General features: G+C 49.2%; 1 protein-coding gene across 1 annotated transcript; it reads left to right on the top strand.

The window, feature by feature from the left end:
* Positions 1 to 3593: 3593 nt before the first annotated feature.
* LOC142910736 (pleckstrin homology domain-containing family A member 6-like) lies at positions 3594 to 6395 on the top strand. The gene is made up of 5 exons (XM_076060131.1): positions 3594 to 3744; positions 4567 to 4703; positions 4836 to 4978; positions 5257 to 5370; positions 5706 to 6395. The coding sequence occupies exons 1-4, from the start codon at positions 3634 to 3636 to the stop codon at positions 5340 to 5342; spliced, it is 477 nt and encodes a 158-aa protein (XP_075916246.1). The 5' UTR covers positions 3594 to 3633; the 3' UTR covers positions 5343 to 5370; positions 5706 to 6395.
* Positions 6396 to 15741: the final 9346 nt, after the last annotated feature.

The following is a 15741-nucleotide window of genomic DNA, read 5'->3' as shown; positions in this document are numbered from 1 at the left end:
GCTTATGACTGGCTCCAGTTTAACAGCAGAGGTCTCACTCCGAATCAGTCGAGCGGCAATATCTTTTCATCGGTTGCGTAACGCTGTGTGGAAGCTACCTGGTCTGTCGCTCCGCACTAAGCTTCAGGTCTTCTCGGCCACGGTCATTCCCTCCCTTCTCTACGCTTGCGAAACGTGGACCCCCCTAATGGAACATCTTCGCCGGTTAGAAACATTTAGGCTGGCCTGCCTACGATCCATCCTGGGTTTAACCAGACTGGATTGTCTGAGGAGCTCACAAATCCTTGAAAGATCTGGGCAGGGTCCCATCGGTGAGCTCCTCCGGCAGGCAAGGCTGCGATGGCTGGGTCATGTAGCCCGCATGCCCAGCCACCGCATGCCGAAACAGCTTTTGTTTGGCCGGATTGAGGGGGCTAAGCGGGCGCGGCACGGGCTAGAGAAGAGATGGAGTGATGTGGTACAGGAGGACGTGGAGCTGAGTGGACTTGCCGATGACTGGTACCAGCGGTGTCAAGATCGGCCTCTGTGGAGGAGGCTCGTGAAGGATGCTACTGGGCAGTTGGAGGCAGTCGCCCTCCAACAACAACGGAGGGCGGAGGAGCGACGCTCACAACAGCGAGCGGAGCGCCGGGTGGCTAAAGCACAGCAGGTTGGCACAGTAGGGGGCACAGGTGGTGCATCAGCCAGTCATCTCAGTCAGTCGACCCGTGGCACCTGGGTCTGCCCCGTGACCTCCTGCCAGCGGGCGTTCGACACTTCACGTGGCCTCAGGGTGCACATAGCCTGGCACAAGCGTCGTGGTGACGTCACCGCCACTTAGTGGCGAATGGCGGTTGTTGTTGTTGTTGTGCCTGTGGCCGCGAGACGCGCTTGCCCCAGCGGTCTCTTCAAGGCCTCCACTGGGCAGGGGGTGATCTTTGTCTGTTGTGGCTGCGACAGATGAAGCTGACGCGGCTGTGTGACCTCAACAAAACACTTCACGAGCAGGAGACCAGGCTGAGGCATCTGCGCAACGAGAAGGTAAGTTCACGATGGTGAGGAGGTGAGTTCACGATGGTGAAGAGGTGAGTTCACGATGGTGAAGAGGTGAGTTCACGATGGTGAGGAGGTGAGTTCACGATGGTGAGGTGAGTTCACGATGGTGAGGAGGTGAGTTCACGATGGTGAGGAGGTGAGTTCACGATGGTGAGGAGGTGAGGTCACGATGGTGAGGAGGTGAGTTCACGATGGTGAGGAGGTGAGTTCACGATGGTGAGGAGGGGAGGTCACGATGGTGAGGTCACGATAGTGAGGAGGTGAGTTCACGATTCCCGCTCACGGCCAACACTGGTGACGATTATCTGAACCGGGTACTGGGCCTCCCCTAGGTCGACTCGGCCTCAAATGAGTACCTGGTACGGTGTGTATTAAACATCGCCACTGGGGAGACAAAGGCGACCGGGAGTGGTGTGCTGTGCCAGCCTTCATAGGTGCTCGCTTACAGCACTTTCCCCAACAGTCTGTTAAGGCTACTCAGGGGATGTTTGTCTTTGTAGCGCGCGTGATGCTGACCAACCACCCACCCGCTTGTGCTGGCCTTCATAGCTGCTGCTGCTACTCGCTAACAGCACTTGCCCCATCAGTCTTGTCAAGGCTATACGGGGGATCTTTGTCTCATTCATAAGCACTGCTGCTGCTACTCGCTAACAGCACTTGCCCCATCAGTCTGTGAAGGCTATACGGGGGGTCTTTGTCTCATTCATACGCACTGATGCTGCTACTCGCTGACAGCACTTGCCCCAACAGTCTGTTAAGGCTATATGGGGGATCTTTGTCTCATTCATAGGCACTGCTGCTGCTACTCACTGACAGCACTTGCCCCAACAGTCTGTCAAGGCACTTTTATTTGATTTTGGAGAGCGATGGTGCAGTGATTAGGGCCACGCTTGCGCTGAAACCCCATCTACCCGAGTTCAATTCCCGCTCAAGGCCTGCATCGGTGACGGCAATTATCTGAACCAGTCCTGGTCCTCACCGAGGTCGACTCGGACTTAAATGAGTGCTCTGTGCGAAGTGGAATCATCGGCAGTGGGGGGACGTGGCGACGCTACTCGCCGTGACGGCACTTGCCCCGACAGCTTGCAAAGGCTACCCGGGTGGATGGAAGGCATCTTTATCTTTGTGCGTGTGTGTGTGCGTGCGTGTGTGCGTGCGTGCGTGTGTGTGTGTGTGTGTGCATGGGTACGTGGGTTCGTGCGTGGGTGCGTGGGTGCGTGCGTGTGTATGTGGGTGCGTGCGTGTGTGGGTACGTGTGTGGGTGCATGTGTGGGTACGTGGTTGCGTACGTGTGTGGGTACGTGCGTGTGTGCGTGGCGGCGCAGGCGTGCATCGAGTCGTCCCTGGAGGTGCTGCACCTGCAGATCGCTCAGCGACGCTCGCACGAGCAGCAGCAGCAACGGCTGCTGCTGCAGGCCGACCTCGTGCACCTCCGTGCAGACGGCGCCCGGCTCAGCCGGGTGAGAGGGACCCCCATGCCCCATCCCCTCACCCTCCCATCCCCTCAACCTCCCATCCTCCCACCCACCCATCCCCCACCCGATCACCCCCCCCCCATCCCTCTCATCCCCCACCCAATCAGAGGCGACCTGGCCACAAATGTTGTGACCGTCACTCGTTGTTGTGACCGTTTGCTCGTTGTTGCGAGCGTCGCCCATTGTTTGTCACCGCCGTCGTCATCATCGTCACCATCGTCGCCGCCATCGTCATCGTGGCCATCGTTTTTGTCATTGCTAGGAGCGGCCCAAGAGCGCGATGGACGCGCTGTACCCGGCGGGCGGTCCCGCGGGCGGTGCCGCCCGGGGCAAGATGACCGCGGAGGAGCAACTGGAGCGGCTCAAGCTTAATCAAAAGGCGGCGGCGGCGGCGGCCGGGAGCGGCGTCGGGGGGGACGCGGCGACGACGGTGACCCCGGGGGGATCGGGCCGACGCGGCCACGCGATGACGCTCGATCGCCGGACCGTCCTGGCGGCGCGGTCGCCCACACGGCCCGCGTCCGTGGACGTCTCGCGGGTGTGTGAGTGTGTTGGGGTTGGCACGTGCCCTGTATGTGTGGGTTGAAGATGGCACGTGCCCTGTGTGTGTGTTGGCACGACCGTGGTGCTGGCCAGCCCACCCCCTCGTGTGCCGTGCCGGCCTTCATAGGTGCTGCTACTCGCTAGCAGCGTTTGCCCCGACGGCAAACCTGTGCCCCCCTACTGGCACCAGTAGGGGGGCACAGGTGGTGCATTTGCCAGTCTATCTCAGTCAGTCAACCCATGGCACGTACAAAGTAGCACAGAGAGGACGGCCATCCCAGTCAGTCGACACGTTCCACGAGCCGTGGCTTTTCGCGCCGTTGCTACGTTGAGGTGCCGCCATTTCCGCGTCATTACCACTCGGTGGGCCTGGCGTCAACCGATGTGGCGCATTTTATCGCGGGGGAGACACCGTGGCGAGACTGTGGGCGATGCCTTGGGCCATGAGGTTTTGGGCCACGAGGCCATGGGCCATGAGGCCGTGGTGGTGTGGTGTCCGCCTGCCTTATCCAACACCGCCGCCGCGTCATTGCAGCTCACGAAGTTGAGGCAGCGCCAAGACGACCTGGACATCGCCGAGATGGAGCGCGCTGTGCAGGACGCGCCGGCGCCCGAGACGCCGGCGCAGGAGATCGCGCGGCTCCGCACCGCATTCACGGAGCTCGACGGCAGCTACGATCCGGGGTCAGAGGTGAGATGCAGCCGGGGGTTCGGGGTGAGAGACGGTGAGGGTCAGAGGTGAGAGACAGCCAAATCCTGGGTGAAAGTGGGAGGTGAGATGGCAGGGTCATAGGGGTGGGACACAGCCTGGGTCAGAGTTGAGACACAGCCGGGGTCAGGAGTGAGACACACTAGGGCCAGGGGTGAGAGACGGCCAAGGTCAGAGGTGAGACACAGCCAAGGTCAGAGGTGATCCAGGGTTAGAGATCAGTGGGTAGAGATCCGGGTCTGGATTGAGAGCTATATCCGGTTGATGAGTGAGAGGTGGGGGGGGGGGGGGTGTTGGGATGGTGAGAGATGTGGCGCTTGGCGGTGATGTTTCAAATGCTGCTGAGAGTTCTGGGATTTTGGGCTTACGAGGCCTGGGTTCCAATCAGGAGTCGGAGGTCAGGAGCGAAAACAGCTGGACCCGGGCAGGAGGTCACGGAGAGAGAGATCCAAATCTGAGCATTGTTCTGTGTCTGTTGTTAGGTGCTGGTGATCACAGCCATAAAGGCAATGGTAGCGTTGTGATGTAGAAAATGATTTTGATTATAGCAATGCTAATTATGTATATGATGATGGCAAAGGCAGCAATGATAACCGTAGTTACGACGACGATTGTCATGACGATGACAGTGGTAAAGAGAGCCATGACGATGTCAGTATTCATGACCATGGTTACGATGTTTGCAACGGCATTTGATGGTGACGATGACAGCGAGCGATGACGACGATGTTTACCGATGATAACGGGAGCGATGATGTTGATGACGAGCCGGTCACGGTTATGCCCCCTCCCCCCGGCCCGCAGGTGCCCCCCCCTCGTCGCCACGTGACGGTGCCCGAGCTCCACGTGGACGAGGACCCCGAGGAGCCGCCGATCCCCCTGGGAATGGAGGCGTGGCAGAAGAACACGGAGTGGATCAAGGCGATGCTCGCCAAGTCCAGGTACAGCGTCGTCACGCTCGCGTCGTCACGCACGCGTCACGGTGCGTCGCGGTATTAACCGGGGCCGCCTTCCGGTTTCGCACCGCCGCGACCGCCCGCCGTCACATTTCCCCGCCCCCTCCGCGTTGCCAGCGTGCAGAACGCGGCGCCGCCGCCGTCGCCGGCGAGCTGCGAGGCGACGCGGGGCAAGGCGGAGGTGCACGTGCAGGAGCTGGAGCGCATCGTCAGCATGTCGTGCGCCCTCGCCGAGGAGGCGTGCCAGCGCAGCAAGGCCGGTACGGCGCCACCGCCGCGGGCGGCTCGGCCGCGCGTCGGCGGCACCTGGCACGCGGTATTCCAGGGGTCCCCCTCACGGGGTTTGGCGCCTCGCCATTTGTTCACCGGGTCGCCGGTAAACTGCGGTAGGTGGCGCTCGACTCCGTGGTATACCGGACGCGGTGTGCCGGAGCGGGGATATATTTTCCGGGTGACCAACCCGGCCGAAGCGAGTCTCCGCGTTCCTCACGCCCGTCGCTCCGCTCTCTGGTTTTGTTTCCTGCCGCCCGCCCGACAGACAAAGTCGCTTCCCCGACGAAGGAGGCGTCCCCTTCCCAGGATGCATCGGCGCCCGGCGACGGCAGCCATTCTACGCTTGTTTAAAACGCCAAGGTTTCCGCTCAGCTCAGCGGTGAGAGACTCACTCGCTCACCCACTGGCTCATCCGCTCGCTCACCCACTGGCTCATCTGCTCGCTCACCCGCTCGTTCGCTTGCTCACTCACCCACTCGATAACCCGCTTGCACGCTCACCCAATCGCTCAACCTGCTCGCTCATGGACTTTCTCACCCACTCGCTCGCTTGCTCAGGCACTCGCTCACTCACTCGCTCACCCACTCGGAACAATCTCGGGCTCACGGCCACCGCTGTGGTTGACATCTCGGCATGAGTACTCGTGTTGCCGGTGGTACCCTCAGTTTCACCGTTGCTCTTGAAATCCCCTACCCCCCCCCCCCCCACCCCCAGGTGTCATACACCTGGCGGAAGAGGTGAAGGAAGAGGACGACGACGATTAAGGGAACAAGAAGAGGTGTCCGCGAGAACGCGGCCGCACGGGGAGGAGGGGGCGGGGGGAGAATGCAGGACGCCGCCGCGAACGGCCGTGCGTCTGTCGCCGTCGTCATCCCGACGATCGTTACAGAGCCCCAATGACGAGCGGCGTCGTTACCGGATGAAGAAGTGGCGGTGCGGGCGGTGCAGGTGGTGTGGGCGGTGCCCCTTCTCCGCTCACAAAGAGTTTCTTCAAGTGTTCGATTCTCGTAGAAGGGAGAGGGAAAGTTGTATCGGCATTCTTAGCAGATTTTATAAAAGTGTACAGTAGATTTAGCGACCCTAGGGAGCTACTGTTTGTATGCCCACGTTAAATGGTGATAACTTTAAAATGACCCCCAAACGATTTTATAACCACACTTGCGTTTGGAATATTAATGAGGATGACGACGATGCTCAACCGTCAAAGACAGGATAACAACACGTGACGATTTCCAGACGCACGCATTTTGTTCAAATGCTCTCGCTGCGGGGAGAAAATGGCCTTTGATTGTATTCTTACCCCCAGGTATCCTTTTTTGCAAGAGACTTTAGCCCCCCCCAACGCCCATATCGATGTCTGGGTTTTAATGTGGAGGTCGGCGAAGGTAACTCTCTCTTTGGCCGTCCTGGGTGCTCTGGGTGAGTCGACCCACGCACGCGGCACCTGGGTCTGTCCCCTTCGTCACGGCCTCAGGAGGGCCGCCACCTCGTCTGGCGCACAACGCCGTGGCGGACGTCGCCGCCACCTCGACAACGAGTAGCGGTTGTTGTTTGTTTGTTGGTTGTTTGTTGGTTGTTTGTTGGGCCAGCGACGCGCGCCCTCTCCCAACATGCGCGTGCCGCACCCCGACCTCAAGCGCGCCCGTGTCCGTTGTGACGTGGCCCGTTGTGACGTGGTCCATTGTGACGACGAATGGCGTCAGCCAATCAAATCCATCGTCGCACGCACGCGCCTTGAGTCACCCCCCCCCCTCCCCCCCCAAGGTTGCGTTTTTAGACTTTAAGCGACAGCATCTCGGTGCCTATATATTGACGTGCCGCATTTGGCAAAGCAATGCACCCCCTTTTACCCGATGGGTGGCATTTGCACCCAAAAGTTGCTGCAAAAAAATAAAAATAAACTACTAGCGGTGTATTAAAAGTTAATAAAAAAAACAAACGAAGTGATGCAAAAATATGTAAAACACGCAAAAAAACATGACACTTCAATACAGCACGTTGGTAAATTATCCCGTTACATTTGTGGTGGTTATAAATTGACGAATAAAACTTCTGATCAGGCAACACATGTATCATCTTTTATACAAGGTCCCTAACACAAAGGGTTTATCGGTGTTGAGTGTGTGTATCAGTCCCTTAACCCGATGCCTGGGGAGGTATGGCCTCTATGAGCCCTGTCACTGGGCAACTCGCTCTCTATCACTGGGCAACTTGCTCCCTATCACTGAGCAACTCGCTCCCTATCACAGGGCAACTCGCTCCCTATCACTGGGCAACTCGCTCCCTATCACTGGGCAACTAGCTCTCTATCAGTGGGCAACTCGCTCTCTATCACTGGGCAACTCACTCCCTATCACTGGGCAACTCGCTCCCTATCACTGGGCAACCCGCTCCCTATCACTGGGCAACTCGCTCCCTATCACTGGGCAACTCGCTCCCTATCACTGGGCAACTCGCTCTCTATCACTGGGCAACCCGCTCCCTATCACTGGGCAACTCGCTCTCTATCACTGGGCAACTCGCTCCTTATCACTGGGCAACTCGCTCTCTATCACTGGGCAACTCGCTCTCTATCACTGGGCAACTCGCTCCCTATCACTGAGCAACTCGCACCCTATCACTGAGCAACTCGCTCCCTATCACTGGGCAACTCGCTCTCTATCACTGGGCAACCCGCTCCCTATCACTGGGCAACTCGCTCTCTATCACTGGGCAACTCGCTCCTTATCACTGGGCAACTCGCTCTCTATCACTGGGCAACTCGCTCTCTATCACTGGGCAACTCGCTCTCTATCACTGGGCAACTCGCTCCCTATCACTGGGCAACTCGCTCCTTATCACTGGGCAACTCGCTCTCTATCACTGGGCAACTCGCTCTCTAACACTGGGCAACTCGCTCCCTATCGTCCTCCGGCTGGGACCTAGGGGAGGCTATCTGACCCCACCGTCCCGGTCCGTGGGTTCTGACCACTGGCCTCACTGAGCTCCGGCCCTTAGAAGGACATCAGAGCTTGGGGTCCAGGGTCCTCTCTTCAGCCCAGGTCTTCGTTCTTCAGCTTGCAGATGACTGAGCCAGACCTCTGAGAGGTCCGGCTTATATACTGGTTCGTAGCTTGCTCCGCCCTAGCCACGCCTTCCTTCTGGAACATTCTGGAAGGTTACGTCATCCCCCGGTTCCCCCCTCCCGGGGCCCCAGGCAATGTGTCCCAGGATCCGTTTGCTGGGTTTTGTCGTTGGTCCCTTTTTGGGCCCATGGACATTTGCCTTGTCGTGGTTTATTTATTTCAGTTTTTTTTATTTTTTTATTTTGGTATAGCCCTGTGAGCCATTTGGCTCTTGAATCGGGTGCAACCACAACAAACAAAAAACATTGCTCAACCTCTATCATCTGACCTAATAATTAAGAGTAATCAAATTAGTAAACATTAAATTTATGTTTTAATGGAGCTGTGAATATATAAGCGTTTTGCGCATGTGCAAATGTGTGCTGTCGCGCGCTGAGCGGTAAAATAATAAGTAAAAATCTCACTAAATCGTGAATTAAACTACCTTAAAGTTTAGGGATGGGAAAACGGAATAGCCTATGCCAAGCAGGGGGCTTAGGGCTTGCCGCCCAGCAATGTTATTTTTCTACGCGAACCCCGCGGTTAGAAAGCCAAATCCCTCGCAAGCGAGCGTCGTCGCTTCAAGACGATTCTAAAGGAATCTACAACCTTTGATTCCTTTGCGCGATTGAAATAATCGATTCTTGGCGCGCTCGGATTTTATTTTAAACGGATTTTATTTTAAATTAATGAGTTATCTTTTCATTTGTATGTTAAGTTTTTAAGTTTTCAGACGTTTTAAAATGTTTCCCCGCTAGTAGCAGTATATATCGACTCTATAGCACAAAGTACTCACCTGACAGATTGCCGTGACGAGGCCTAGTCCCGTGCAAAGCCTCCGGCCTCGCCTAGATTGCCCGGCCGGCCGTGGCTGTGGGCTGGGCCGCTACCCCCCCCCACCCCACAATAATCCTATTTAATCGCTATATTTTTAGTATCTACGACCCTATAATAGTAAGTGCACACATTGGGGTGGAGGGGGACAGAAGAGGACGTGACACTTTGATGAATTTACCTCAGCGTCACGTGTAAATTTTTAGCATTTTGAATGAGAAATGGCGTCCCCCCTGCGGCGACGGCGTCTGTGCATTGCCAGGGGCAACGGCGTTTCGCGCATGCGCAGCAGTGAGCCGGTCGGCAAAAGTAAATAAATAAAGATAAATCGCACCAAAACGTTAATTAAAACACTTTAAAGGCGACGGACGGGAAAACGAAATAGCCTATACCAAGCGGGGGGCCCAGGGCGTGCCGCCTGGCAAAAAAATTTCCACGCGAACCCCGCGGTCCGAGAGCCAAATCCCTCGCAAGCGAGCGTACACAGACAGACAAAAAAAATGAGTTTTATAGGTTAAATAAAACAAAGTCAGTACAGTCGAAACTTGCACCTTTTAGTCCAAATCAAACTCAAGATCACCAATTTTTATACTTCCGACTGTATGTCGCTGTTAAATCCTCTAAACTTGCAGCAGTTTCTAGGACATTGCCGGGTGAATATTAGCAAATTAACACGAAGCACTGAATCATGCAGGGCGATGTACATCCTAATTCATTGGGGTGAAAGCAACTGCCTATCCAGCTGGGTGGTGCTGAAGGTTGGAGCGTTGAGCTAAGCATGGGAATGTTGCGAGTTCGAGCCTAAGCTGAGGTTCAACTCAGCCCATTAACCATCCTTCATCGGTAAAATGAGTTTGATTTCATGGGAAATCAGCAGTGGTTATGTAATAAAAATGCTTGCTCCTTCCATAAGAATGTGGAATGTGTGACCACTATTTCAGAGCTTCCAACATAATATGAGCTTGTTTTGGGGGGGAGGAATGCTGCCATCATCATTATCGTCATTATCATCAGTTGACAAGACTTTATTGCATTACATCTCTCAGTTCATTAAGCTTTGCTCACTGTGTGATTAGCTTTCAAAGTAAGGTGGAATATCACAACTATGAGACTTAATACATGGACATGGCCGATATATAGTAATAATAGATATATGATGGTTCTGTTGTTGGTGGCGTTTTAGACAGATATAATATTTGGACATGGCCGATATATAGTAATAATCGATAAATGATGGTTCTGTTGTTGGCGGCGTTTTAGACAGATATAATATATGGACATGGCCGATATATAGTAATAATAGATATATGGTTCTGTTGTTGGTGGCGTTTTAGACATATAATACAAGGACATGGCCGATATATCGTAATAATGGAGAGATGATGGTTCTATTGTTGGCTGCGTTTTAGACAGATATAATACATGGACATGGCCGATATATAGTAATATAGTATTATATCTGTCTAACACGCTGCCAACAACATAACCATCATCTCTCTATTATTACTATATATCGGCAATATCCATGGATTATATCTGTCTAAAACGCCGTAAACAACAGATATAATACATGGACTTGGCCGATATATAGTAATAATAGAGAGATGATGGTTCTGTTGGTGGCGGCGTTTTAGACAGACATAATATATGGACATGGCCGATATATAGTATAATAGATGGATGATGGTTCTATTGTTGGCGGCGTTTTAGACAGATATAATACATGGACATGGCCGATATCTAGAAATATAGCATTATATCTGTCTAAAACGCCGTCAATAACAGAACCATCATATATCTATTATTACTATATATCGTCCATGTCCATGTATTATATCTGTCTTAAACGCCGCAAACAACAGAACCATCATCTCTCTATTATTACTATATTTTGGCCATGCCCATGTATTATATCTGTCTAAGACGCAGCAAACACCAGATATAATACATGGACTTGGCCGATATATAGTAATAATAGAGAGATGATTGTTCTGTTGTTGGTGGCGTTTTAGACAGATATAATACAAGGACATGGCCGATATATAATAATTATAATAGATATATGATGGTTCTGTTGTTGGCGGCGTTTTAGACAGATATAATTCATGGACATGGCCGATATATAGTATAGTATTCTGTCTAAAACGCCACCAACAACAGAACCATCATCTATCTATTATTACTATATATCGGCCATGTCCATGTATTATATCTGTCTAAAACGCTGCCAACAACAGAACCATTACATATCTAATATTACTATATATCGGCCACGTCCATGCATATCTGTCTAAAACTCCCCCAACAACAGAACCATCATATATCTATTATTACTATATATCAGCCATGTCCATATATTATATGTCTAAAACGCCGCCAACAACAGAACCATCATCTATCTATTATTACTATATAATCGGCCAGTTCCATGTCTTATATTGTCTAAAACGCCGCCAACAACAGAACCATCATATAACTATTATTACCATATATCGGCCACGTCCATGTAATATATTGTCTAAAACGCTGCCAACAACTGAACCATCATCTATCTATTATTACTTTATTTCGGCCACGTCCATGTATTATATTGTCTAAAACGCCGCCAACAACAGAACCATCATCTATCTATTATTACTATATATCGGCATCGTCCATGTATTATATCTGTCTAAACCGCCGCAAACAACAGAACCATAATCTAAATATTATGTCTATACATCGGCCATGTCCATGTATTATAGCTGTCTAAAACGCCGCCACCAACGGAACCATCATCTATATATTATAACTATATATCGCCCATGTCCATGTATTACATCTGTCTAAAACGCCGCCAACAACAGATCCATCATATATCTATTTTTACTATATAACGGCCATGTCCATGTATTATATCTGTCTAAAACGCCGCCAACAACGGAACCATCATCTATATATTATAACTATATATCGACCATGTCCATGTATTACATCTGTCTAAAACGCCGCCAACAACAGATCCATCATATATCTATTTTTACTATATATCGGCCATGTCCATGTATTATATCTGTCTAAAACGCCGCCAACAACAGATCCATCATATATCTATTTTTACTATATATCGGCCATGTCCATGTATTATATCTGTCTAAAACGCCGCCGAAACGGGACCATCATCTATATATTATAACTATATATCGACCATGTCCATGTATTATATCTGTCTAAAACGCCGCCAACAACAGAACCATCATCTATATATTATGTCTATATATCAGCCATGTACAAGTATTATGTCTAAAACGCCGCCAACAACACAACCATCATCTATCTATTATTACTATATATCGGCCATGTCCATATATTATATCTGTCTAAAACGCCGCCAACAACAGAACCATCATTTATCTATTATTACTATATATCGGCCACGTCCATGCATTATATCTGTTCAAAACGCCCCCAACAACAGAACCATCATATATCTATTATTACTATATATCGGCCATGTTCATACATTATATCTGTCAAAAACGCCGCCAACAACAGAACCATCACCTATCTATTATTACTATATATCGGCCACTTCCATGTATTATAGCTGTCTAAAACGCCGCCAACAACGGAACCATCATCTATATATTATGTCTATATATCGGCCATGTACAAGTATTATATCTGTCTAAAACGCCGCCAACAACAGAACCATCATCTATCTATTAGTACTATATATCGGCCACGTCCACGTATTATATTTTCTAAAACGCCGCCAACAACAGAACCATCATATATCTATTATTACTATATATCGGCCATGTCCATGTATTATATCTGTCTAAAACGCTGCCAACAACAGAACCATTATATATCTAATATTACTGTATATCGGCCACGTCCATGCATTATATCTGTCTAAAACTCCCCCAACAACAGAACCATCATATATCTATTATTACTATATATCAGCCATGTCCATATATTATATGTCTAAAATGCCGCCAACAACAGAACCATCATCTATCTATTATTACTATATAATCGGCCAGTTCCATGTCTTATATTGTCTAAAACGCCGCCAACAACAGAACCATCATATAACTATTATTACCATATATCGGCCACGTCCATGTATTATATTGTCTAAAACGCTGCCAACAACAGAACCATCATCTATCTATTGTTACTTTATTTCGGCCACGTCCATGTATTATATTGTCTAAAACGCCGCCAACAACAGAACCATCATCTATATATTACTATATATCGGCATCGTCCATGTATTATATCTGTCTAAACCGCCGCAAACAACAGAACCATAATCTAAATATTACGTCTATACATCGGCCATGTCCATGTATTATAGCTGTCTAAAACGCCGCCAACAACGGAACCATCATCTATATATTATAACTATATATCGACCATGTCCATGTATTACATCTGTCTAAAACGCCGCCAACAACAGATCCATCATATATCTATTTTTACTATATATCGGCCATGTCCATGTATTATGTCTGTCTAAAACGCCGCCAACAACAGAACCATCATCTATATATTATGTCTATATATCGGCCATGTACAAGTATTATATCTGTCTAAAACGCCACTAACAACACAACCATCATCTATCTATTATTACTATATATCGGCCATGTCCATGTATTATATCTGTCTAAAACGCCGCCAACAACAGAACCATTATATATCTATTATTACTATATATCGGCCACGTCCATGCATTATATCTGTTCAAAACGCCCCCAACAACAGAACCATCATATATCTATTATTACTATATATCGGCCATGTTCATACATTATATCTGTCAAAAACGCCGCCAACAACAGAACCATCACCTATCTATTATTACTATATATCGGCCACTTCCATGTATTATAGCTGTCTAAAACGCCGCCAACAACGGAACCATCATCTATATATTATGTCTATATATCGGCCATGTACAAGTATTATATCTGTCTAAAACGCCGCCAACAACAGAACCATCATCTATCTATTAGTACTATATATCGGCCACGTCCATGTATTATATTGTCTAAAACGCCGCCAACAACATAACCATCATCTATCTATTATTACTATATTTCGGCCACTTTCATGTATTATATTGTCTAAAACGCCGCCAACAACAGAACCATCATATATCTAATATTACTATATATCGGCCATATCCATGTAATATATCTGTCTAAAACGCCGCCAACAACATAACCATCATCTATCTATTATTACTATATTTCGGCCACTTTCATGTATTATATTGTCTAAAACGCCGCCAACAACAGAACCATCATATATCTAATATTACTATATATCGGCCATATCCATGTATTATATCTGTCTAAAACGCCGCCAACAACAGAACCATCATCTTTCTATTATTACTATATATCGGCCATGTCCATGTATCATATCTGTCTAAAACGCCGCCCATCATCTGTCTATTATTACTATATTTCAGCATCCTCCATGTATTATATGTCTAAAACGCCGCCAACAACAGAACCATTATCTGTCTAAAACGCCGCCAACAACAGATCCATCATATATCTATTATTACTATATATTGGCCATGTCATGTATTGTCTGTCTAAAACGCCGCCAACAACAGAACCATCATATATCCATTATTACTATATATCGGCCATGTCCATGTATTAAATTGTCTAAAACGCCGCCAACAACGGAACCATCATATATATTACTATATATCGGCCATGTCCATGTATTAAATCTGTCTAAAACGCCGCTAACAACAGAACGATCACCTATCTATTATTACTATATATCGGCTACTTCCATGTATTATATTGTCTAAAACGCCGCCAACAATAAAACCATCATATATCTATTATTACTATATATCGGCCACGTCCATGTATTATATTGTCTAAAACGCCGCCAACAACAGAACCATCATCTATATATTATGTTTATATATCGGCCATGTCCATGTATTATAGCTTTCGTGACTGCAGGAATTCATATTCTTTGGTTCTTTCGGTAAAGTCACGTAGGTAGAAAAAATATAATAGATCACGACGTTTCGATCGCAACACAAGCGACCATCTTCAGGTGTGAAACAAACACAGGCGGACTGCTGACGTAGGAGAAAGAGCCGCTGCAACAAGAGGTTATATAGGATATTGGTGGGCCCAACCCACTGATAAGTGGGTGGAGCTAGAGAAGGAATTTGTACCTAAATGTAAATGTGGGAGATTAGCATGTCAACGTGAGATGGCCCAATGTCAGAGAGCCGGGCAACAGGAACAAAAACCCCTAAGAGCAAGAGGTACACATGATGAGAGACACACAGAGAGTCGGAATAACAGCTGACATAGGCTGGTAGGAGGGAAAGATCACAGTCAGTTAAGAATTTACTTGGTTAATAAAGTCCTTCCAATGATTGCTCAGTTTGTACCCATCTTCTCGGTTGAAGTTGTTTGTGTTTATATATCTGGATGGCTTCATGAGCAAATCTCTGAAGGTAGCCGGTAGGTTTGCAGAGTAACTCCGTATTGGAAAAATATATTTCGTGTGAGCCCACAGCGTTAAAACAATGATCGGCAATGGCAGAGGTATTGGTCCTACCGTGTTTCAGATCTGCCTTGTGTTCACGAACACGGTCCGAGACATGTCATTTCGTTTCCCCAATGTAACTGCTGCCGCAACCATAACTCCGTTTCTAGACAACAGGGTATTGCATGTCAGGAATCACATCCTTTACAGATGGGATTAAATCACACACACAAACTGACACACACTGACACACACAGAGGATTTATAATGGTTGTCTCTCTCTC

Source organism: Petromyzon marinus, unplaced genomic scaffold (assembly GCF_048934315.1).
Source record: "Petromyzon marinus isolate PM22_M1 ecotype Great Lakes invasive population unplaced genomic scaffold, UKy_Petmar_22M1.pri1.0 PM_G_Scaffold_15, whole genome shotgun sequence".
In the NCBI taxonomy this organism is placed as follows: domain Eukaryota; kingdom Metazoa; phylum Chordata; class Hyperoartia; order Petromyzontiformes; family Petromyzontidae; genus Petromyzon; species Petromyzon marinus.
Note: the sequence above shows the minus strand (reverse complement) of the source record. Positions and strands in the feature narration are given on the sequence as shown.

Excerpts from the sequence above, each read along its gene's own strand:
- LOC142910736 (XM_076060131.1), top strand. The coding sequence starts at position 3,634 with ATGGAGCGCGCTGTGCAGGACGCGCCGGCGCCCGAGACGCCGGCGCAG. Across the intron at positions 4,704-4,835 it reads GCGATGCTCGCCAAGTCCAG|CGTGCAGAACGCGGCGCCGC; the intron begins GTACAGCGTCGT and ends CCGCGTTGCCAG. Across the intron at positions 4,979-5,256 it reads GTGCCAGCGCAGCAAGGCCG|ACAAAGTCGCTTCCCCGACG; the intron begins GTACGGCGCCAC and ends CCCGCCCGACAG.